The sequence below is a fragment of the Zingiber officinale genome, chromosome 7B, assembly GCF_018446385.1.
Source record: "Zingiber officinale cultivar Zhangliang chromosome 7B, Zo_v1.1, whole genome shotgun sequence".
Lineage (NCBI taxonomy): Eukaryota > Viridiplantae > Streptophyta > Magnoliopsida > Zingiberales > Zingiberaceae > Zingiber > Zingiber officinale.
Genome location: NC_055999.1, coordinates 17,203,687 through 17,227,546, shown reverse-complemented (window position 1 = coordinate 17,227,546; position 23,860 = coordinate 17,203,687). Strand labels below are relative to the sequence as shown.

The following is a 23,860-nucleotide window of genomic DNA, read 5'->3' as shown; positions in this document are numbered from 1 at the left end:
ACTTTCTTCTTATAATTCATTAACTGAATTTTCAATTGAAGAGTTAGCTTTAAAAAACTTACAACCTTTGTGAGTTTGAATAATTTGTTCCACTCTTTTTCTTTTGCTTCTTTTCTAACTCCAAGATTGATAGTTTTTTAGAAACATGTTTGTATTACAAATTTCAAGTGTAAAAATAAAACACACAAAACCAGCAACAAAGCTAATAATGAAATAAACATAAGTAGTGAAAATAATAGTCAAAGAACAATAAAGTCTGGTTTGTGCTTGAAGCAATCGATATAACTTATTCTATGATGATTAAAATTGGGATGATTTATTTAAATTATTTCAAATTGTAAAAAAAATCATAAAATATTGACTCTAATACAATATTAAAAATCAATATTGAATGTTGACAATAAGAAAAAAATATAGATAAGTAGGTAACGTATATTGTAAGTTTAATAAATTTTTTTAATTTAATTAGAAGAGATTCAAAGGAGAATAAGGGAGGAAATTAACGTTCAAGATTCATAATTTACTTTTTAGAGTCTTATGACTTTTGTATACAAATTAATAAAGAAAGAATTGTACAAGAAATAAAATCTTGGAAAGAGAAAAAAATAATCATTTACCTTCCTTCTTTTTTTTTTCTTTTCTTTTTTAGATTTTTTTCTTAAATTTTAATAGAAAATATATTTTTTTGGACCTTTATTAAAACAATTCAACCATATATATATTTTTGGACATTTATTAAAATAATTCAATCAAATATACTTTTTAAGTTTTTATTAAAATTATATATATATATATATGCATGTCAAATTTAGGGGTCCTTAAAAATCGAGAGTCCTTGACCATCATCTCCGATGATATACCTCAGAGTCAGTCCTGTTGATATATTATTATTGTATTTCAAAGGTCGTATGGTGATATTATTTTCGTAAGATCTGAAAATTAAATCTTAATTAATAATTAAGTATCTGCTTTTCCTAGTACACTATTTGATTGTTTAAAGAAAGAAATTATTCATGATTTATTTTTTTCATAATTTATTATATTAATTTGGAGACGGACTGACAGCTACATTAGAGACGACCATCTTTTACAACTAAGAAAGGACTGCCCACCTCAATGGTCAGGCGAAGTCTATATATCTATATTATATATAAAAAAAAAATCCAGCGTTTTGTTCCAAATTCGATTGTGTCAAAGACTCGTCGACACTTCGGATTAATGTTGATATAATTTGTAATATAAACGGATTACCTCGTATCATTAATGGATAATGATTAGATTTTAGTATCTCTGGTCTTTTCGATAAGATCATGGGTATCGATGGTCAAAATTACGAGGACTATTTTATGATCACATGCACACGTTTCACCCACCACTCGCCCAGCCTTGCTTCTTCCGGCTGACTTCCCTTTGAACCAGGTGTGATTGCGGGTCTAACAATTACGCACACAGATCTTTCCATCGCTGGCTCCTCAGCGATAAGTCCCGCGCAGGCTTAGTGTGCACGTGCCAGTGCTATTAACGACCACGTGGCTACTGCCGCGTGATCCGTATTAGGTTGTCGACGAGATGAACGGTCAGAATCCATCACGGAACCCTCATCAACGGAGCGGCCGTTAGAAAACGGCGTGGAACCGTTGTGCTATTTTTAGCGGAGCGTGCTGAAGATGCGCTTTTGTTTTTGTTTCCCCGTCCGCCCACGTTTTTTTCTCCCTTATCCATTGCTTCTGGATTAAGCTTTCTTCCTACGCTCTCCTGATCCGATCTGGTGTCGTTTTGCGGATTCGCAGTGGTTTTATTTTGACGGAGAAGCGGGAAAGCTTTGATCTTTGGTGCCATGGCCGCTGCAACTTCTTCGGTTCAAAGGGACCTTCTTTCTCCTTGCGGGATCCGTTCTTCCCGACTTTCGCATGCGGTCTCGATTCGATCTTCATCTCTTAAGTTTGAGCCTTGGCCGTCTTCTAGGGATAACATGTTCCATGGAGGGAGGCTGATCGTTGGCTCGCCGAGAGGTATGCCCTTGAAAGGCCACCTCGCTTCTAGCTCTACACAGGTTACCAAATCCGGCCAAATTTCTATATATCTGCTTTTTATTGCATAAAGTTACGATTTTTGTCGGGTTTTGTAGAAGATTCTCTTTGCGTTTTCCTGTGCTTTGATAAATTGTCCTTTTTGCTAAATTAAAAAGAGAGATCTTTTTTTTCTTCCTTGGATCGCAGATGGGTCTTTCTTTCAAGAAGGCAATCCAATGGTGGGAAAAGGGTCTCCTACCCAACATGAAGGAGATCGAGTCAGCGGAGGATCTCGCTAACTCTTTATTGAACGCCGACGACCAGCTGGTTGTGGTGGATTTCTTCTCCCCTGGTTGCGGAGGCTGTAGAGCCCTCCATCCTAAGGTATTACATCTCTCATCCGAAGAAATTTTCATTTTTTTTTTCTCTATGAGAATCTAGACATCACTTTCTGATTATGCGTCTTGTTTGCTTGCAGATTTGTCAGATCGCTGGGTTGAATCCAGATGTTTCATTCCTCCAAATAAACTATGAGCTACACAAGTCCATGTGTTACAGCATGCATGTTCATGTCCTACCTTTCTTTAGATTTTATCGAGGAGCGCAGGGGCGCCTGTGTAGCTTCAGCTGCACCAATGCAACTGTAAGATCCTTATCAATGAAATTCTAAGCATTGAAACATTTGCTTCATCTTCATTTGTTTGATGAGTAAGCTTTTTCTGGCTTAAAACAGATTAAGAAGTTCAAAGATGCTTTGGCCAAGCACATCACAGACAGGTGTAGCCTTGGGCCAGCCAGGGGGCTGGAAAAGGAGGAGCTCTTGGCTTTGGCTGCAAACGAAGATCTCTCCTTTAACTACCCCAGCAATCCTGTTCCTTTCCTTGATGAGGTTGCAGAGAGAAGTGCATCAACTCTCCCTATGCCTGTGTTCGCTCAGGATGCTGACAACAAGGCTTTGGCTTTGGCTGGAAGATAGACACTGCTGTGTGTCTGTCTACCGCACGATCCATTACACTTTGCTTGTAAATAGATGTCCTTACAATTAGGTGTTTGTGCAGGCTGTTTTTTTAGTTTCAGGAGCCTGCTGGTTTGTGTTGAATATGTTGGTGCTGAGCAGTCTTTAAGTTGGATATTGTTCCTCTATTGACAGCTCTTCTGATCTTCTACGTATTGGAATTGTTATATACGTGTATGGGTCTGCTATCTTTCTTCAAAAAGTTATATTACTTTGTTGAGGCTGCCTGCTTATTTTAGTGTTCGATTGACTTCATCTGAAGTAGTGTTGGATTGAATGTTGTCATGGTTTATCTCTGGTTGTGGGTGAACAAAGTGGAAGCATGCACAAGATTATATAATTGATTGAGGAACTTATAATAAAAATAAGAAATTGTGGGCAATCATGAAAATAGATCTTGAGTGAGTGATCAGAAATGGTAGTGAATTTTCAAACTAATTGTTTGTAAGCTCATATACTGTGATATATTACAGGTTCTTGTACCTACAAAACCTTTATAATATAATTTGGAGCTGTATTTACAAAAGATACATATTATGCCGTTACAGCATTAAAGAGCCAGAAATATATACAACGTTTTGAACTCTTAAATACTATGATTTGGTAGAACAAATGCCACAATTTCAAAGACCTATAATATATAATTTCAGAAGTGTCATTAACTTGACGATTGAGAAAGAAAAAGTGAAGTCCTGTTTCATTCATTTTGTTGGAAAAGAATATTATAGTCAGGACAACAAATCCAAGCTCTATTAATTTTGTAGTTGGTCAGTTAATGTTTACAGAACAATTTCTCTAATCAGAGAACAGCCTCTCAGAAATGTCTTGCATTAAAGGTTTTTCACTGCAGAAAACATAACAGACACAGCAATTTGGATCAATGGACTCAATATTATTGCTTTTATGCTCAGAAATTTGCAAGACAAGTACTCCAAACTAGCCAATACTAAACAAAAACACAAGTAAAATTCCCTTTAGAAGAATATCATTTAAAGATGCACAACTTTCAGTTGTGCAGCTATGAATTATTTTTGCATTTATGAATTCAATCACCAGCTAAGGTGACTCACCAGCGATGCAGGTGATAAACTATGTCCAACCAATAAAAATTACAGACAAATACCTTTTTTCTCGTTTACTTACAACAGATTTCTTGAACGAACTTAGAGATTTCGAAAAGTCTAGTTCTTGTATCTGCTAGATTAGAAGTAGCTGATGCAAATTCTTTCTACTGTCAGCTTCTGGATCCTGCTTTCTTGCTATCTAAAGCAATGCTGTCCTCGCCGTACAATGACTATTCGCGCAACACTTGCAATGAAAAAGGTTAGTGTAGAATTTCTGGTGCTAGACTCTTCATGTGGTTTCCTGAAAGGATTGTGACCGAGAGAGTGCAGCAGGATTTGCATGTAATACCTGCTCAGAGTCCAATTTATGAACCTTGTTTTCGGCCTTGGATGGGAAGGTTCCACCGATCTCAGGTTTGATGCCGAGGGTGGCCCATATCGAACTCTTCGCAGCCTCTTTTGGATCATCTACCCTGAGAGTCTTAGGAACCCATAAAGATTTCTCCATCTTCTCTTCAGTCTGCAAAGAAGAGTCTCTAGAATGCTTGCCCAACGTGGGAGAGCCATTTCCAGAACAACCACTGTTGCTTGTAGAGGATGATGGAGATGCACAACCATTCATCCCAGCCATCGGTATATTCCATGTTCCATGGGGCCAAGTGGTGAAGCCCCAAAATGGAGCAGGCATGAAAGAGTAAGGGACTGTTCCTGAACAATTTGGAGAAGCTTCCATCGTTGTGCTAGGATTCCATGAGTAAGCCCAGGGAGCTGCAGGATAGCACTGCAAATAAGGCAGCGGAATAAACCCATTACCGGAAACTTGTGCTCCACTCTGATTCATATATGCTGCACTTCTACCATATCCATTTTCATTGACATTAGAAGTTGTAGCCGAAGATGCACAGGAAGGTTCTTCCCTGTCTTCTCTGTGTATGGTAGATCCAGGCTCAGAATATGGAACTTGCTCTCTGATATTCAGCGCAGATGCCATGGATTCACAAAGAGGAACTTCTTGTCCAAATTTAAGGATTGTCCCATTTTGCGTCAGTGGTCGTGGAGGTGCGGAAGGCAAGCATGGGATAACTTGATGAGTCAAGTTATGAGTTTCTAACTGACCAGATTGCAATCCAATGGAAGGGATCACTAGGTTGCGACATTGTGAGCCAGAATGCTTGCTCTTGCGCCTGCCAGCACCCACTGGGACATTTCTCATTGTCCCACCAGCAGTCCAATATCTTTGACAGTTCTTGCAGAAGTGTCTAGGTTGGTTGACATTGTAGTTGTTGTAATAACAGAATTTGGTCTCCATACTATTGCAACGAGGACATGGAAGAATTTTGTCAGGTTTCTTGAGGACCTTTTGTGTTTCAGGGCAATCAGTACCAGTGCCGGAGTCTTCAGATTTAGCACTTGATGTTTCTTTTTCATCTGCAGTGGATGGTTTCTTCCTATCTTCATTGTGATCAGTCAAACTAGTACCTTCTTCCTCTTCACTAGGTGCAACAGGTGAAGAGTTGCTGATCTCCCTATTTGTTGAGTCTTTAGATGTATCCTGAAACATGAAATCAAAAAGAGCTATTTATTATTAATTGAAGTCATGCAGAACATGTTTATTAGCAAAATTGTCTGTATCAGATACTGAAGCTACAACAGCATAAAACAGCCAAACAAAACATTGCCAAATGCCAATACAACCAACAATGCCAAGATAGGTGTTATGACTCAACCAAACCCTGAGTTCTCGCTCACAAGAAAACATCCACCCTTAGGTTCATTGGTGATGATCTCTCCTCTGGTATGACTTGGGATCGGTAAGAGGTCAGTTATCTGAAATGATTAGTCAGTTGAGTAGTGTCATTGTTATTGGACTCTTCATTTGACACCTTCATATTAATGGGAGATTTGAAAATATCTAGAAATAACCATTTCAGATGCACAGATCTACACACATTTTGCATAATTGTGTCCGAGTTTAATCAACATAGGACAGTGTGCCATTACTTCGCCATCCTATTGATCAATGTAAAATTTCACTTTGTTTATAAACAAAAACAAAAGAACACAAACTGGCAGTTGGGGCAAGTTCCCTTGAGACAAGCTAATCCATTATATGTCACCATCTTGTGAGTAAAATTTGGCATTCCTAGAATAAATGGTCACACAACTCCATCACTCCATAAAGAGAAAATGCATCTAATGAAATTTTTTACTAGAATTGACACTTGTTTTAGAGTGTTTGTTTGAGACGTCTATCAGCAAAAGACTTCAATATTAGTTAGCAGTTGAAGCCTCCATAACTTCTAGGCTCAGCCTTAGGTTATTCCCCTGTCCATGGCTAACTTGCAAAAGGATTTAGTAGAGATTCACAAGAAGGAATCCATCTAAAATAGAATCTATCCACATTGTTGCTATTGAAAGTCAGCTGTTAAACTCTCTTTGCTACTAGTAAATTCCACATCATTGCTTCTTGCCAATCAATACCTCTTTCTCTTTGTTAGATGAATAAAAAGTATTCATTATCCTTTTTCCGAACATATGTACCTGAAAATGAGAATTAATAATTAACATACCTTTGTTAAATGCACACATCTCTTATCTCTCTATATGTAAATGTTATACATGCTTAAACAGCATTCCTGTAAGTATGGTACCAACTTAAAGTAGCACATTACTTGTTTTCTTTTTTTGAGAAGATGGAAGAAAACCCATTGATTAATAGTTTATATTGATAGATGAAAGAAGAGTATGAATCCAAGACCTACTCAACAATTTGATCCTTACCAATTGTACAAGGTAGCATCTCTATTGAATGTTATTTGTTTGATAACCATCAACAAGTCATGTACAAGGCTATAAACCATCTCCCAAGGCATGAAAGATGTCTCTGAACTTCCAATCAAATTATAAGAGACGATAACATACGATAATCAATAATGGCTAGGAATCTCCACAATAAAGATTTTCCAACAACTGTTACAAATATCATTGAAGCGATATCCAGCTCTGGACATTCCATACACCTCTTTGTTGAATAACCAATCAGAAGCAAGGCGATAAAACTTGTACTTGAAGAATGAGCAACTATACATGCAAATTGCAAATACCTGCTTCACTGTATCCTCATGTAACCTATCCTTAAATCCTTAGACCAAAGAAACAGAACATAAACACACACAAAAAAAAAGTCTACTCATAAGCTTTGACTTTAATTTTCCTCAACTCCTTTTGGGATTCCTAATTAATGCAAGAGGTTGATTGAGAAAGGAAAGCTAACAAAATCACTTGTCTTTAGTGTGTGTGTGTGTGTGTGTGTGTGTGTGTGTGGATATAAGCCCCGACCACTCAATCGCGGACGCGTGGTGCGGACGAGCCGTTGGGGAGCATATCAGCTCTCTCTCTTTATATATATATAGGAGATAAAGACAAGTTTATTGATCATTTTTTTTCCCTGATTTATCATGTTCATAACTGATTCCCTATTTCGGGTAAATCTTGAAGCTAGCAGATACAAGCAGTCAACATAACCTCAGATGTTTCCTTGCATGGAATACACAGGCATTAATGTCCAGTGATTATTCAGTGAAAGATGCTAAGAGATTCCAAAGTCATGCATGGAAGCTATAAAGTTTGTCTGAATGCCACTATTTGCATTATCAGCACCAGAAAGAAACATAATACTTAAATAATATGCTCCTAAAAATAGAAATAATTGACAATACAACTCTCAATTAAGTAGGCTATTGGCTGGATGAGACTTTCCAAAAAGTATAATAAACTAGAATATGTTGGATAAGGTCTATTTTGCATATGGTGGGGAAAAAAACACTTTGTGCTCATGCAGAACTTAACAGAACATGATCAGTAGTAGTGAAGAAATCCATGCTCTACATCTTGGCTTAAAACAAAATTTAGGCCTATGAACTGTACTTATAATCCTTCTAGTAAACACTTTTTAAAAGAGAACTTATTGGCGAAAAGCTGTTCTAGTCTTTTAATTAATTTATTCAGCTAAAGGCTTGCACAAGCTTTTAATGCAAGTGTAACAACATAATGAGTATGTAAGAAATTACACCCAACCCCAGGGAACGATCAATGGTTATTCCAAAAGGGTTGTCAAAATTTCATTAGCTTTGTTAGAGCAAAGGTAACAGAGTATTAAGTGAAGACATAGAGTAGCAAAAGAACTCGATCCATATATGAAATCAAGATGAAGACAAGCATAAAAAAATATGGATCGATCTAATCAGTGATAACAAAACTCAAGGTGTTCCATAAACATCACTGAAAGGTCACGGTGTTCTGAGAAAAGAGAATCAAGGAGGAAACGCTACCATCTAAGAAAATTCCAGAAAGATTTTTATGAATCTAAAATCGATTCCAGATAGCTATTCCACTCAAAATCAATCGTTCCCACAAATCACCACTGCCAACAACAAAAACCCAGAACCGAGCAACTTTACCCGACGTCAAACTAACAATACTTAAAGCCAAATGACTAAGAAAAACAGGAAAAAGACGCAATTTTTTGACCGAATCCTTAAATAAAGAAGGGACGGATCGAGAAAAAGAGACTGATTGAATTGATTCTCCACTCACCTTCTGTCCCTGGGCCGGAGAGGCGGCCGAATCCGCCTCCGCCACTACCTCCTTAATCGCACCATCCTCCGGCGGTCCCTCCGCCACCGTCGAGTCCGAAGCCACCACAGGGATGGTGGTCCCGAAGAGCTTAATAGCAGGGTCCTTGCCTTCCTCCATCTCCTCCGCGCCGCTCCGAGGACTTCCGAGAGGGAATCAAATCTATGTGAGGGGAAACAAAAGGGTGCAAAAAGATTAGGAATTATTTTTCCTTCACCAACACTGTGACCGGATGTTGCCGGTGACCGGATGCCACGTTTGCGTCCGAGTCGGCAGGGAGAGCAAATCTCGGCCACGAAATCTCGTGGTTGGCGATCCAATGGGCGACGTCATCCTCGCTATTCAAAAGGGCCAACGAAAAGAACACGAAAAAGGATTCCCGACCGGCAACAGCACCCGGAACGGCAAACTTTCGACCCGCTAGCCACGTGTCCGTTTCTTCTCCCCCGTCCACACTGGATCCAGCCGCACATAGATCTCCTCCCCTGCGTCACCGCCACCTGTCAGTGAAAGAGAAGAATAGCGTCAATAAAGGTCGGAGAAAGTAAAGGATAAGACGATGACTTTTTAATTTCCTTTTTTTGGCGTATTTATCAAAACACGCTTTAATTAATATTTTGCTAAATCACTTCATCCCTTTTTCTTTTAATAAATAATATTTATTTTAAGTATTTTAAACTCAATTTCACATGAATCTGCCTACAAAATGAAAGATTATATAAATATATCAGAAGCATGTCTTTTCAAACGGTTAAACAAATATGTAATGATAGAATCTCAATGAATTTTTTTTTATAGAATGATAACGCGAAGAATATAATCATTGAATGAGTCTTCTTGAAAACTTTCATACGATTAAATTGATCTTCAAAATTAATCGATTTATAAAATTATATTTATAGATTAAAAAAATCACAGCAGATTGAAAATTAACCAGCATCCTCTTTCAATTTTTGTTTAACTCCTTTGGGATTGATTTGAAATATCCATTTAATTTTTTAATTGTATATAAATTTATGATTTTAACCATTTAAATTGATCTTTAAGTCAATTCAAAAAAATGTATAATTATAAAATAATCAACTTATTATATTATTTTCCAGCCACAAATATAGTACTGAATATGAATGAAAGAAATGGATGCCAATCATAATAAAAATCTTAGATATCGTGGTATGTATATTTTTTATTTGATATCTTAGAATGATAGGATGGTTAAGATATGAGATATTATTATATAAAATCTTAGGATTAAAATTTGACATGTTTAAGTATGTCTCTCTTCATATCTTGTCATCTGCACTAATATATAATTAGTAATCATTTATGATTTACCTTCTCCGTGGTAATTTAAAAATGAATTAATAGAGATATTAGAATGAACAAATCATTTTTTACCACATACTTACTTTGCTTCGCTTCACATGATTTATCCTTTTTTTTGCTGCATATTGAAATCTGATAGCTAAACAGCTTGCAAGGTTGATTTTTTTTTTCATTAATCTTCAGATTAGCTAAATTTAGAGATCCATCAATTTATACTAAATAAAAACTTCATTCTTCAGGAATATTTTGCAAACAGAGAATGTATTTTTAGAGTATTTTAATAACGGTCAAAACTATAAATATATTTGGCAAAAAATATTTGTGAGACAAAATGTATAATAAGAGATGAGAAAAGGGTCATAAATGAGTTTTGGGACAAGAAGTCAGAGTTGAGTTGGAAATGAGGAAGCAATTAATTCCTTTATCCTCGATCTTAATGTGATGGGGACTCAACAGTGATTGACCTTTTTAGATTTGACTTTGATGTGTAAGTTTAGGGTATCTAATGTAAATTTTATCAAATTAAAAAATCTTAATAAGAAAATTTGAACACGGTAGAGAGGTGAGGTTTAAGATTTATAATTCAATAACAGTATTAAAAATTTAAATTTATTTTTTTCTTTTAAAAATAGAGTTTGTAATTAATGATAAAATAGTATTACATTTTGATTTATGATTTGAAAGGTAAGGAGTTATATGATTTATAATATATAGTCAAAAAAAAAAAAATTATAAAGAGATTTTTTTATTGTAGAGAGAATACTAAGTTTTTTATTTTTGATGTGACATTGATGTAGCACATTGAGGGTAACAAAAAACTTCATTTAATAACATATAATTGTATGACTACATGTAAGTAGGGATCCTCTAATTCAGAATCTCTAGATCAATCCTGAACCCCAGTCAATTCATTGGTGGGGTAGATTGTAGTTCACCTGTTAAATAGGTGGGTCTAGCTCACCCCCATCAATGAGCTTGCAGGATCTCCCATGGTCCAGATGATCATAAACCAAAGGATCTAATCTCCTACATACATATTACATCAATTTCAAAATAAAAAAAATAATTTTAAAACTTCACTATTATTCTTGAATTATAAATTTCAAACCTTGCAGCCACAATGATTAAAACTTTTTTATTCCGTTTTTTCATTTAATAAACCTCTTCAAAAATCTTTTATTACCTCGATCATAAATCCTTCTTGTTTATGTGGATCACGAGGAGGCACACAAAGCTAATACTAAGTAATAAGTTCAAAATCGAACTGACCTAATCCAATAAATTAAAATTGATTAAATTAATTTTTAATAAATCAAATAGACCAACCTTTATCTCTAAAATCAAATCAATATAAAATCTATTACCTCGATCAGTTACTGAATTAATTAAAATTTTCTTATCAGTCGGCTTATGATATCATCTGTGGACTAATATTAAATTATCAAATTAATTTAATCGATTTGTAAAATTTAAAATCAAAATTGAACCGAGTAAATTGATATTTTTTTTAAAAAAAAAATTTAAATTAATGAAACTGAGGTTTCAAATTCAATAGATTCTAACAGTGAATTGGTTTAATCGATTTTTTATCACCCCTATATAAGTTGGAGTTTGAATATGAACTCTTGTTTTTACCATGAGATCCCAAGCTTGACGTGCCAATATTACAGTAAAAGATGAAGTTATCACCTTTATCCGTGATGTGATATGACAAAGAATGAAACTAAGGGGATATTTGGTTTAGGGAATAAGAGTGGAGAATGAAAATAGCAATCATTGATTGTCATTGTTAATGTTTGGATTATGATCCGGTGGTAAGGACGGGGGACCCTCGATGGCAGGAGGTCAACGACACGTAGAGGTCAATGGTCACGAGGGTCAACCCCAGGGTCAGGCCGAGCAGATAGATGTCACGTCGAGCGGACTGGCGGGCTAACCAAGACATCCGGCCAACCGAACGTCAGGCCAAGGGTCCCCCGGACCGGACGAAAGACAATCCGACCAGGGGGTCGGGTTTCCGATGCTCAAATAGAGTCTATGGGCCGAGCGGAACGCTCGGCGGAGCCGTAGAACAATGAGGCACAATTCCATCCGAGCACACGAGCAGGGCTTCCTCGCCCGGGCTGAGGTATGTGCATTTCCGGAGGCCATGAGTGCCGAGCGGCTGGTCCGCTCGGCCCGGGAGCAAACAAGAGCGCTAGGAGACAAAAAGGACAACTGTAACTTCATCCTCGAGACATCTGCCGCCGACAAACAGCACGGTCGACGACCGAAGAGGACAGAGTATCGTACGGTGGAAGTTTCCACCGTCATATCCAGGATATGCTCGGACGATTGTGGAATGACGTCAGGCATGCTTTTCTGACACAACCCTACTGAGGTATGTTTGGGGAAGTGTGCCCGCATCGAGAAGTGTGCCCGCGCCTCCCCAAGGTCCTATATAAGGACCCCCAGACTTCAACGGAGGTATGCGATTCTCATCACTGTAGCCACAGTAACATTACTCTGCTTCTTCGTTGCCTGACTTGAGCGTCGGAGGGTCGTCGCCGGGAAACCCCTCCCGGCTCGGCTTCTTTGCAGGTTCGCCGGATATCTACACCACCAGTCGGAGACAGCGGAGAGTGTCACGTCCCCAGCGTTCGTCGACTTAGCTCTCGGACAGGATCAAATTGGCGCCGTCTGTGGGAACGCACATGAATCCGAGCAAAGACGATGGAAGAAGCTGGATGCCAACTCACGGTGACACTCTCTCCCGAAGAACTAGACGCGCTCATCCAAGTGCGAGCGGCCAAGATAGTCGAGCAACAGCAAAAGGCTCAAGCCGAGTGGATAGCGCAACAGGCAACGTCGGCATCAGGCGGTCGGGCGACACTAGAAGATCGGCCGGAACAGCTCTCGATATGGGGCCAGAACAAGGGCCCGACCAACACTCAGGTGGAAGCTCCGCCCGCCCCAATACCATTCCATCGGGTTTTGTTCCAAACGCCCTCGGAAGTCACGCAGGACAACCTCGACCGGGGCTCTTCGTCCGATGAGGCGCCCCTCCGCGATGCAAGGAAGGGCAAGGCGCCACGGACAGACGCGTCCCCCGAGCGGATCAATAGACAATTCTCCGAGGTAATCCTGTGCGACCCACTACCACGGCATTACGCACCCCCGGCGATCGGGGAATACAACGGGACCACCGACCCGGACGACCATCTGGGTAAGTTCGACAACATAGCTACATTGCATCAATATACAGATGATGTGAAGTGCCGAGTGTTCCTCACCACCCTTTCTGGGTCGGCACAACGATGGTTCCAGAGATTGTCAGACGAATCGATCACAAGCTTCAAAGAGTTCCGTACGACGTTCCTCCATCACTTCGCGAGCAGCAGACGCTATCAGAAGACTAACGTCAGTCTGTTCACCATCAAGCAAGGCGCGAAGGAGACGCTCCGAGCTTACATCCAACGCTTCAACCAGATGGCTATGGACATCCCAACGGTCACCTTGGAAACTATGATGAACGCGTTCACACAGGGGCTTGTGGACGGTGAGTTCTTCCGATCACTTATCCGAAAGCCACCTCTCAGATACGACCACATGCTGAACAGCCAACGAGTACATCAACGTGGAGGAAGCTCAGATGGCGAGGAAAAAGGAAGCACCATCCGAGCCACTAGCCCACACCGAGCGGAAGCCACCTTCCAATTATCAACTACCGAGAGGACCCCGCGCAGAGATAGCTCGTCCTCATCAGCAAGCAAGGTCGCACGTCATTCAACAAGTAGCGGCCAATCGGCCCAAGCCAAAGGGGAAGATATGGACTCCCATGTTTTGCTCGCTCCACCAATCCGTCACACACAACACCCGGGATTGTCGAAGTCTCCCTCCGATCGCTCATCCCGCTCCCAGGAGTTATCGCCGCCGATCCCCATCACCTGATAGGCGACATCGGCACCAAGAGGTCGGGCGACGGGCAACCAGAGAATAACCTGAGCGGCACCCTCATCAGCCACACAAAGCTAATCCCCGGGCGTCACATGAACGACCTAGGTCGTCCGCTCGGGAGGAAGAGAATAGAGGAAATGCCTCGAGGGGCGAAATCAACATCATCGCCGGAGGGTCGACCGGAGGAGATTCCAACAGGGCACGGAAGGCGCATGCAAGGCAACTCACGATACATGTGGTCGGCTGCAGTTAAGAGCGGGCGAACGGGCCTGAGATCAGCTTTGGGCCTAGGGACCTCGAATGAGTCGAAGTCCCGCATGATGACGTCCTCATTATCCGAGCGGTAATAGCTAACTATACTATTCACCGCATCTTTATTGACACAGGCAGCTCGGTCAACATAATCTTCCGGAAGGCATTTGACCAATTGCAAATCGACCGAGCCGAGTTGCTGCCGATGACAACCCCCCTCTACGGATTCACCGGTAACGAAGTTTTGCTGGTTGAACAAGTCCTGCTGGCTATCTCGCTAGGAGAGGAGTCACTCAGAAGAACACGGACCGCCAGCTTCATCGTGGCCATTTCCCAAAGCATTCCAGGTCGGTTATCTTATATGGAAGAAGGTGAAGCCGGTCGGCGATGTGAGCAAAATGGCAGCTCCCTGAGCGGGGCCCTTTAAAGTCGTCGAGAAGCTCCGATCGGGTGCCTACTACCTGGAAGATAAAGGCGGATAACGGCTAGATCGACCATGGAGCGCAAACTATCTCCAGCCGTACCGTGCTGGATAAAAGGTGCACCAGTGTAATTCATTTCATGTATGTTCCGTTCGTATGTATCCTTTGGCTGCAGGATTGAAGATAAGAAAAATTGCGAAGAGTTTGAGTGTTATTCGCCGAACGACAACCTACTTGAAGACCGTCGAGCGGCGACGTTAAACTCTAGAGTCGGACCGACGACTATAAACCCCTCGGCTTGAAGACCATCGAGCGGCGACTATAAACCCCCCGGCTTGAAGACCGTCTGTCACGCCCCGGGAAAATCCCTGTCCGAAGAAATTTCGACAGCACCTCTCCTGTACAGGTGACAATCTGAAACATTTCTACAGACACAATATACATCAGCCACATGCGGCTGGAATATATATACACAACCACGCAGTTAATAATCTCAGCCTACACGGCTGGATAAATATAACAACAACCACGCAGTTATATATATTTTTATCAGCCCACTCGGCTGAAATCAAAATCAACACAGCGGAAAAACATAAATACAAGCTCATACAAAATAAAACAAAACACTGCTAGCCGGCTAGGCTTACACCACACAACAACATAACACTCCGGAAACAAAACCGGAACACAAAGCCAAATACACACATTCATCTACCAAAATACAAATAAACAAAAACGGAGATAGGTCTTCTGATGTGACGTGGGGACCAGCAGACAGGATACTCTAAGCGACTCCATAAACAACCTAGTACCTGGAAAAGATAGTGTCTACGGGGGTGAGTTCAACAACTCAACGAATACCAATAGACATGTCTAGTAAGATATATCTAACAACAATAAACATGGAATACAACTTCCTAATCATATATAGGAAAAATACAAAACTGAAAGGTAACTAAGGAAGCTGTACTAACCAGGAATTCCTATCCAGAACAAAAGGGTCGTCAAACCGAGAGTGTCATAAATCCTGTATGCATGTCAAACATATGCATCCAACCAAATGCAGCAAATAAATGCAGCAAGCACAAGCAATAAATGCATCAATGCGTATGATGCCAATGACATGGTCACCCCTGACGCCAGTCAGCCATCTCACACACAATGATGAGACCGAGTGGGTAAGGCTGTGACAACCGTGCACTCTGACGTCACTATTCTTGATGAGTGATCGAGTGGACGTGATGCTGTCGGATTACACCTGTCCTCCTACCCCAAATCATAAGTGGGGGAGCGCAATGCTCTCATCTCCTGGTACACGATAACGGGGAGGGATCCCGGTGTGCTACCACGCTGCGTCACACTACCCATGAGCAGACCAAAGGAGCACCACCGAGCAATCTGACGTGCTACCACGCTGCGTCTCGCTACCCATGAGCGTCCCAGCGGAGCACCGAACAGTGATGAAACTGACGATATGCTCTACAATAATTAAGTAGCCTATCACGCAGCATGCAATTATGCGAATGGTGCATGACACTAAGCATGACAATATCCTGAACCAAATCCATATATATATAAAAATGTGTACCCTAGTACCAGTAAGTCAAATCCACAGATCTAGGGTATACAGGTCCTCTATGGTATAACAACCTAGGTCCTGAACATATCCACCTCCATAAAATATGTACCAACAATATATATGGATCAAAGCAAAAGGGTCTAGGTACACAGATCAGATATGATATAAAAATATAGGTACACATGCCAGATAATAAAAATCCAGAATCTAGTCCTAAACTCAGTAAAGCATGGTATGTCACTTACTCTAGGAACTAAGGTACTCATGGCAATAATCACGAGGTATAAACATGGATACATAACAAGCGACAAAACAGAACATGCTATGGATATCAAACCGTGACATACCAAAGGCAAATATGATCATTGCTTGTAGCTATAAAATACTATGCATATCCAATTGACAATATCATAAAAGATAAGTCAAGAGGTACCCGCCTCCAATGTAGATCGAACTAAACGACCTCTGTGTCGAAGTGCTCGTCCGCGTCAAAGTCCTGTGTCACTAATGTATACATTTTATTTAGCTAAAAATCTAAATGAATAGCTAAATAAAAATCCATTCGACTAATTTAGGGTAAAACCCTAATCACATCATCCAACTACAATACGTATCCAAATTCCTACACCATACCTCAAGCTCAACCGCTGTTGAACACAGAACAAGGTGAGCTGATTGCTGCTGGAAACAAAGAGTTACTGCCCAATAGGGTTGTTCGCTGCTAGAAGGTGGCTGCCGGAAAATGGGTGGCTGTTGGAAAACCCGATATACTACCATCGCAATGAATCTTCAATCCCACTGCCAGATCACTGCTGGATAATGTGGTCGAACAACCTGATATTGCTATTCTCCAACCATCTCGAAGTGGACCAATGAAGACAAAGTCGACGGTGGATAGTCGGCTAGGGCTCGAACTGTGCAGAGGTGCGGGGGGTTGTGAGCACAGGGAGGAGAGGGAGTCAGTCGGGGCTAGGGCAGAGGAAGAAACTAGGACTTGAATCCTCCTTCCTCCTGGCCGGAAACAATCCGAGCAGAGACATGCCGGCGGAGAACCTAGGGCATAGTGAGAGTTCGGCTGCGGGGTCTCGGATGCCAGCGGCCGGCGCTCGAGCGTTGATTGGTGCTGAGAAGAACCAAGAGGAAAAGGAAATCGGGGTGTCGGTGCCGAGAGAGGAAGGTCTAGGTTTCGAGTGTGTGGCCGGCGACAGAGCTTTTCCTTGGCTTGTCGTCGCGTGAGAGAGACGGCAGAGAGTGCTAGGGCACAGATCGGAAGAAGGGAAAACACAAGGCTTCCCCACGGCCACTGCCCTCGTACCGGAGAGGAGAGGAACAGTCGCAAGGGCGGCATCGGCGCGGGCGTTAGGGGAAAAAGAAACCGTCAGAGTGAAGAGGAACGACGTCGGGGAAAGGAAATGGGCGCGGGAGAGGAAAAGAAGAAATAGAAAAAGAAAATAAAAAGGAAAATTTCAACTTTTCCTCGTTTAAATGGGTAGCCTAAATAGGCTTAACCGGGACCCCGTTTTTATCCCGGTAAACTCGTCCGTACAAGCTCCGAAAAATTCTCTAAAAATTTCTAAAAATTCTAAAAAATTCCCTTATCATTATTCGCCATTTTTCGATATTTTACATCGCCGAGCGGCGACGTTAAAGAGTTGGATCGGCGACTATAAACCCCCCGGCTTGAAGACCGTCGAGCGGCGACGTTAAACTCTAGAGTCGGACCGGCGACTATAAACCCCCCGGCTTGAAGACCGTCGAGCGGCGACGTTAAACTCTAGAGTCGGACCGACGACTATAAACCCCCCGGCTTGAAGACCGTCGAGCGGCGACGTTAAACTCTAGAGTTGGACCGGCGACTATAAACCCCCCGGCTTGAAGACCGTCGAGTGGCGACGTTAAACTCTAGAGTCGGACCAGCGACTATAAACCCCCCGACTTGAAGATCGTCGAGCGACGACGTTAAATTCTAGAGTCAGACCGGCGACGTTAAACTCTAGAGTCGGACCGACGACTATAAACCCCCCCGGCTTGAAGACTGTCGAGCGGCGATATTAAACTCTAGAGTCGAACCGACGACTATAAACCCCCCGGCTCGAAGACCGTCGAGCGGCGATGTTAAATCCCTGAGTTAAAAAACGCAACTATAAATGCGTCGGTCCGAAGAATACCGAAGGCCGCTTGGAAAGAATACGGTCACAGAAGTAACGTCAACAGAAGCGAAGTTTCATTGACCCATCGCCAAGAAATGCGCAGATAAGTAAGTTGAAAGTCAAATTGAAAGACGATAATGTTAACTCGCCGAACAACGAGCATACAGACAAAACTTCAATACATAGACAAGTAAGAGACGCTCCTCACTCCAGTGGATCAAAGATGGGTCCGGGAATGGTTTTTAAAAGGCAAGCCATTTCTTTGGGAGGTATGAAGGCTGTCTCGTGGAGGTGGCCCTAAGCTTTCAGATAAGTCGTGGTCGCCCGGATGGCTTTTTCGAAGGATATAACCAGCCGATCGCTAAACTTCTCGCCGAATTCGTCCGAGCGGAGATAGTTTTTCTTCATCACCTCGAAGCAGCTTGATTCACCATCTTGATATTCTTTTAGCGCTGCTCGGGAAGCATCAAGAGCGTCTTGGAGATCTTTCTTGTCTAGTTGCAGTTTAGCTTCGAAGGCCGATCGGTCCGCCTGCTCAGCAGAAAGCAGATCGGTTAACTCCTTGACGCACTGCTCCAGCGCTCGGGCCTGCACATTCTTGGCCTCTAAATCGGAGATGGCTGTGTTTTTTCTGTTGGTCGCCAGCTTCATCTCCCGGTCGTGAGACTTGACCTGGGCTTCAAGGCCCGCTACCCTGGTCTCCAGGCCAGAGGACTTGTGTCGTTCGGCCGCCAGTAATTTCTCCGATTTGCTCAGCTCGGCTTGGAGCGCGGCATATGAGGGCCCCCTCCAGAGATTTGAAGCCTTTTTAATTCTTCCTCCAGTGCAGCCAGGCGGTGGCTAACTGCGATGTTCTCTACCCAAGTCTGTGCACAAAGGAAATAATATCATGGACCCAGTCAAATAAGGACATATGGTGTCGAGAAGCATACCCTGGTAGCTTGCTGCAAATGGCTGTCGCCGAGCTGACCGGGAGTCATCATGGCGACACGGGCTCTCGCGTCCTCCCATATCCTGGCAAGAGGTCCGCGGATAGTAATATGATGCTCAGGGGTGACTGGTCGATCAGTCGCCAGAAGAAATTCTTCCGTTGGGAGGTGGAGGATGGCCTTAACCACTCGACGGCCGCTCGGATCAGATTGAGCCGAGGTTGCGCGCTCGGATGACTCGCCGAGCGGGGCAGATACTATACCAGACCGCCTGAGCCGAACGGGAGCTTGTGGTTGGGAACTTACAGGCGGCGCTCCAAGGGAAGCCATCGGTAGATCGAGCTGGGAAGGAGTTCGGTCCGAAGAAAGGGCCTCGACCGGAGCAGGGGCAGGGGCGATTGCTATAGCAGGGGCATCGGTCGACTCAGTCACTAGCTCCACAGATGTGGCTGACTGGGTGTGGAGGGTCGTCCGACGCCGTTTGCGTATTATCAGTGGGGAGTCCTCGGTCGAGTGCCCCGCTTCCTCCGAGACCGATTGTCCGACGGATGAGATAGCATCACCGACCGGTGCAGTTGTAGAAGTCCGAGCGGCCGACTCTCCAACGGCAGGTGAAGCTTCTGCACTTTCCCCTTTGTGTGAGCCGACCGGTTCAATACCCAGGTCGCCCATCTCCTTCGCGGCTGCCGCCTCCACCTCGGCAGCTTTCAACTTTAGCCGATCGGCAACCTTGGCGCGCCACATGATGTCAGCTGCATAAAAGAAGAATAAATCAATTAGACCAAAAGGAAGGGGGACAAGGAAAATGCTTACCCATGCTGCTCGGGAGCTTCGTTCTGATCGGGCTCAGTCCAAATATATATAGTACCCCCTCGTAAAGTAGCTTATTGATATTGAACCTCTGGTCGGCTAATAGATTGACTGCATGAAGATAATCCGGCTGGCTCTTGTATTTACCGAGGTCCGGCGGGCTCGGCACAGTGGTCTGCCATTTGGTGCGAAAGGATGGCCGTTCGGGGAAAGCAAAAGTAAAAATAATTTTCCTTCCAATGCTTGTTCGAGGTCGGCATCTTGTCGAAAAAGACAAGACCGATCCGCAATTGGAAGAGAAAAGTACCCCACTTGGACTGTTTGGGATAGTAAAAATAATGGAAAACTCTGGGGACTAAGGGAATGCCGTGCAGCTTGAAAAGGACCACTACGCCGCACAGCAACCTAAAGAAGTTGGGGACAAGTTGGCCGAGCGGAAGGCGGAAATAGTTACACACCTCAAGGAAGAATCGATGAATTGGGAAGCGCAGACCGGCCACAAATTGGTCTCGGAAAAACAAACAGTGCCGGTCGGAGGGTCGTGTGGCCGATCGGAAGATGTGGCTAATATCAGTTCGTGGTCAGAGGGAAGTTCAAAGGTTCGGGTAAGGCTCAGCGCATCCCTCTCATCGAATCGACTCTCGGTGGTGGTATACCAGAGGCCAGGGGCGAGGTCGGAGGGACGAGAAGGACTGACCATTATCCAAGACAAAGAATGATACAGAGGAAACCAAAGTTTGACAAGCAAGATGGTCGGAACAGTGGCCAAACGAGCACGAAAACAATGAGAAGTACAAAGAAAAGCACGAAGGAACTGAAAGGAAAAGGGCGAAAGGGCCTTACAAAGGATAGGACCGAAGGAGGCGGTGATGGATCACCAGAGAGCGAAGCAGCGAGCTCGTCGGAGCGTTGGACGAGAAGAAGGAGAAGCTTTCGGATGCGCACGCGATATCGTGAAGCGGACGAAGAGGAAAGATGTTTATAAACATTGGGCGCGATCAACCGGCGCCGTCCGATCCAGGTTACGGGATCCAAGGAGGGGATCTGACCGTCAAATTCGAAAGAGCCGAAGGTCACATCAGACCTGACGGCTCGAGTGAACGGTGACGAATGCACGACCACGTGGCGCTCGCTCACAGGTCGCATTTAATGAGCACCATCATGCGAGTGTGGCCGCGTGCTCAGCATTAATGACGGTGATTTACACAAATGCCGAGGAGTTTTCTAGGGATAATCAGGGTGACCGATGCCGGAACGGCGGGACAATGGCAGGCAAACGAAACCATCCAAGTACCAACCGGGGACACGCCGAGCGGCGTTACCTACCTGCATAGTCCCTGGTCGGTCGGTCACACCAACCAGACGCAGTCCAGTCAGTAGGACTTAGCGCCTCCTTCGACTAGACTCGAGGGGGAGGCATGTGATCCGGTGGTAAGGACGGGGGACCCTCGATGGCAGGAGGTCAACGACACGTGGAGGTCAACGACACGTGGAGGTCAATGGTCATGAGGGTCAACCCCAGGGTCAGGCCGAGCGGACAGATATCACGCTGAGCGGACTGGCGGGCCAACCAAGCATCCGGCCGACCGGACGTCCGGCCAAGGGTCCCCCGGACCGGACGAAAGACAACCTGACCAGGGGGTCAGGTTTCCGATGCTCAAATAGAGTCTATGGGCTGAGCAAAACGCTCGGTCAAGCCGCAGAACAATAAGGCGTAATTCCATCCGAGCACACGAGCAGGGCTTCCCCGCCCCGGCTGAGGTATGTGCATTCCTGGAGTACATGAGCGCCGAACGGCTGGTCCGCTCGGCCCGGGAGCAGACAAGAGCGCTAGGAGACAAAAAGGACAACTGGTAACTTCATCCTCGAGATACCTGCCACCGACAAACAGCACGGTCGACGGCCGAAGAGGACAGAGTATCGTACGGTGGAAGTTTCCACCGTCACATTCGGGATATGCTCGGACGATTGCGGAATGACGTCAGACATGCTTTTCTGACACAACCCTACTGAGATATGTTTGGGGAAACGTGCACGCATCGAGAAGCGTATCCGCGCCTCCCCGGGGTCCTATATAAGGACCCCCAGACTTCAACGGAGGTATGCGATTCTCATCACTGTAGCCACAGTAACGTTATTCTGCTTCTTCGTTGCCTGACTTGAGCGTCGGAGGGTCGTCGCCGGGAAACCCCTCCCGGCTCGGCTTCTTTGCAGGTTCGCTGGAGATCTACACCACCAGTCGGAGACAGCGGAGAGTGCCACGCCCCCAGCGTTCGTCGACTTAGCGCTCGGACATGATCAGATTACATGAATGGAAATACAAATAAAGGAATGAATCCTTATAATTGGGTAATGACTCATTCACATGTCCCCCTTCAATGAGCCATTACTATATTTTCAACAATCAAAATATTTCCTTATTCCAAAATTACCCATGATTTAAAACTAAAATTCCCCCCTTAATATTAAATATCAAAATATATTTATTTAATTTTTTTTTTCATATCACTTTCTCTCTCCTTATTCTCTCTATCATATTTTCTCTCTCTTTATTTTACACACATTTTCTCTCTCCTCAATTTCTTCCATCATACTCTTTTCCCTCTTTTTTTTTCTCATTACATTTTCTCTCTCATCATACTTTCTTTCCCCTTAATCTCTCTCATCACACTCTATTTTTTCTTTTTTTTTTCTCATCACACTTTCTCTCTCATCACGTTTCTCTCTCCTCAATCTCTCCTATCACACTCTTTTTTTTTTTTTCTTAAACACTTTTTCTCTCATCATACTTTCTCTCTCATCGTACTTTCTCTTTCCTCAATCTTTCCAATCACACTCTCCTTATTTTTTCTAATTATATTTTCTCTCTCTTCATCATCTCCCATCATACTTTCACTCTCATCATATTTTCTCTCTCATCATTCTCTCTCTTATTACACACTATTTTTCTCATTTTCTCTCATTACACTTTCCCTTTCTTCATTCTTTTCCATCATACTTTATCTCTCATCATACTTTCATCATATTTTTCTCTCATATCTAATTTTTTTTCTTATATTCCTTTAAGAGTAAAAAAGAAAATTTTAATTTATTCCGATAAAAAATATTCAACTAACTATACTTTTAAGAGTGATATCCATTCTCATATCTATTCCTATTCCATAATACTATAATTCCCATTCCGATTTCTATTCTTAAGAAAGAACCAAACACCCCCTAATATTTTCATTCAACAGTGAGATGCAGTACTTATGAACTCTTTCTCTTAGTTCTTCGCAAACAAAAAAAAAAAGCAATTATCATTCTAATTAGTTCTTTTAGCCATCCACTTCCTGATTTTCTTTTATTTTAAACCAAGTTTGCAACCAAGTCAAAAAGGCAGACAAGTAGAGTAGCCAAGTTTCTCCATCTTCCACTTCCAACTTATCTAATTTTGACTCCGAGCTAATTCTGCTGCCTTTTTGTTCTCCAAATTCCTGAACTTTGCTGGTGGTAGTAGCTCTCACTCCATTGCAGCACTTTCAGTGGATGCTTGCGTGCTAATGGTCCATTTTCCCATATATTTTCATCAATCAAGTGTCTAAAACAATAGAGATAATATCTCATTGGATCTCTGCAGAATCTACACGTTTGTTTTGAGGGAAGACCGATCCTATATTTAATGCTTTCCCGAAGCAAGTTGCTCACCAGATTCTCATCCACAAACCTGGTTCAACTCTTCTTTTTTTTA

The 23,860-nt window shown here is 42.8% G+C and overlaps 2 protein-coding genes across 3 annotated transcripts; one reads left to right on the top strand and one right to left on the bottom strand.

The window, feature by feature from the left end:
• Window positions 1-1,678: 1,678 nt before the first annotated feature.
• LOC122005429 (thioredoxin-like 1-2, chloroplastic) lies at window positions 1,679-3,260 on the top strand. Its single transcript, XM_042560461.1, has 4 exons — window positions 1,679-2,053; window positions 2,220-2,396; window positions 2,491-2,655; window positions 2,746-3,260. Exons 1-4 carry the CDS (start codon window positions 1,838-1,840, stop codon window positions 2,986-2,988), a joined length of 801 nt encoding a protein of 266 aa, XP_042416395.1. The 5' UTR covers window positions 1,679-1,837; the 3' UTR covers window positions 2,989-3,260.
• A 728-nt stretch (window positions 3,261-3,988) lies between these two features.
• Window positions 3,989-8,894, bottom strand: LOC122005428 (cyclic dof factor 3-like). Of its 2 annotated transcripts, none has more exons than XM_042560459.1 (2): window positions 8,688-8,894; window positions 3,989-5,643 (listed from the first exon to the last, which is right to left on the bottom strand). In XM_042560459.1, exons 1-2 carry the CDS (start codon window positions 8,844-8,846, stop codon window positions 4,381-4,383), a joined length of 1,422 nt encoding a protein of 473 aa, XP_042416393.1. In that variant the 5' UTR covers window positions 8,847-8,894; the 3' UTR covers window positions 3,989-4,380. The 2 variants fall into 2 exon arrangements, with proteins under 2 accessions (XP_042416393.1, XP_042416394.1); XM_042560460.1 differs by lacking the exon at window positions 8,688-8,894 and adding an exon at window positions 8,423-8,648.
• Between the last annotated feature and the right edge of the window lie 14,966 nt (window positions 8,895-23,860).

Coding starts and splice junctions, on each gene's coding strand:
- LOC122005429 (XM_042560461.1), top strand. CDS start 1,838: ATGGCCGCTGCAACTTCTTCGGTTCAAAGGGACCTTCTTTCTCCTTGC. Junction 2,054..2,219: donor TCGCTTCTAGCTCTACACAG/GTTACCAAATCC, acceptor CTTGGATCGCAG/ATGGGTCTTTCTTTCAAGAA. Junction 2,656..2,745: donor TCAGCTGCACCAATGCAACT/GTAAGATCCTTA, acceptor GGCTTAAAACAG/ATTAAGAAGTTCAAAGATGC.
- LOC122005428 (XM_042560459.1), bottom strand. CDS start 8,846: ATGGAGGAAGGCAAGGACCCTGCTATTAAGCTCTTCGGGACCACCATC. Junction 5,644..8,687: donor CTCCGGCCCAGGGACAGAAG/GTGAGTGGAGAA, acceptor TTCATGTTTCAG/GATACATCTAAAGACTCAAC.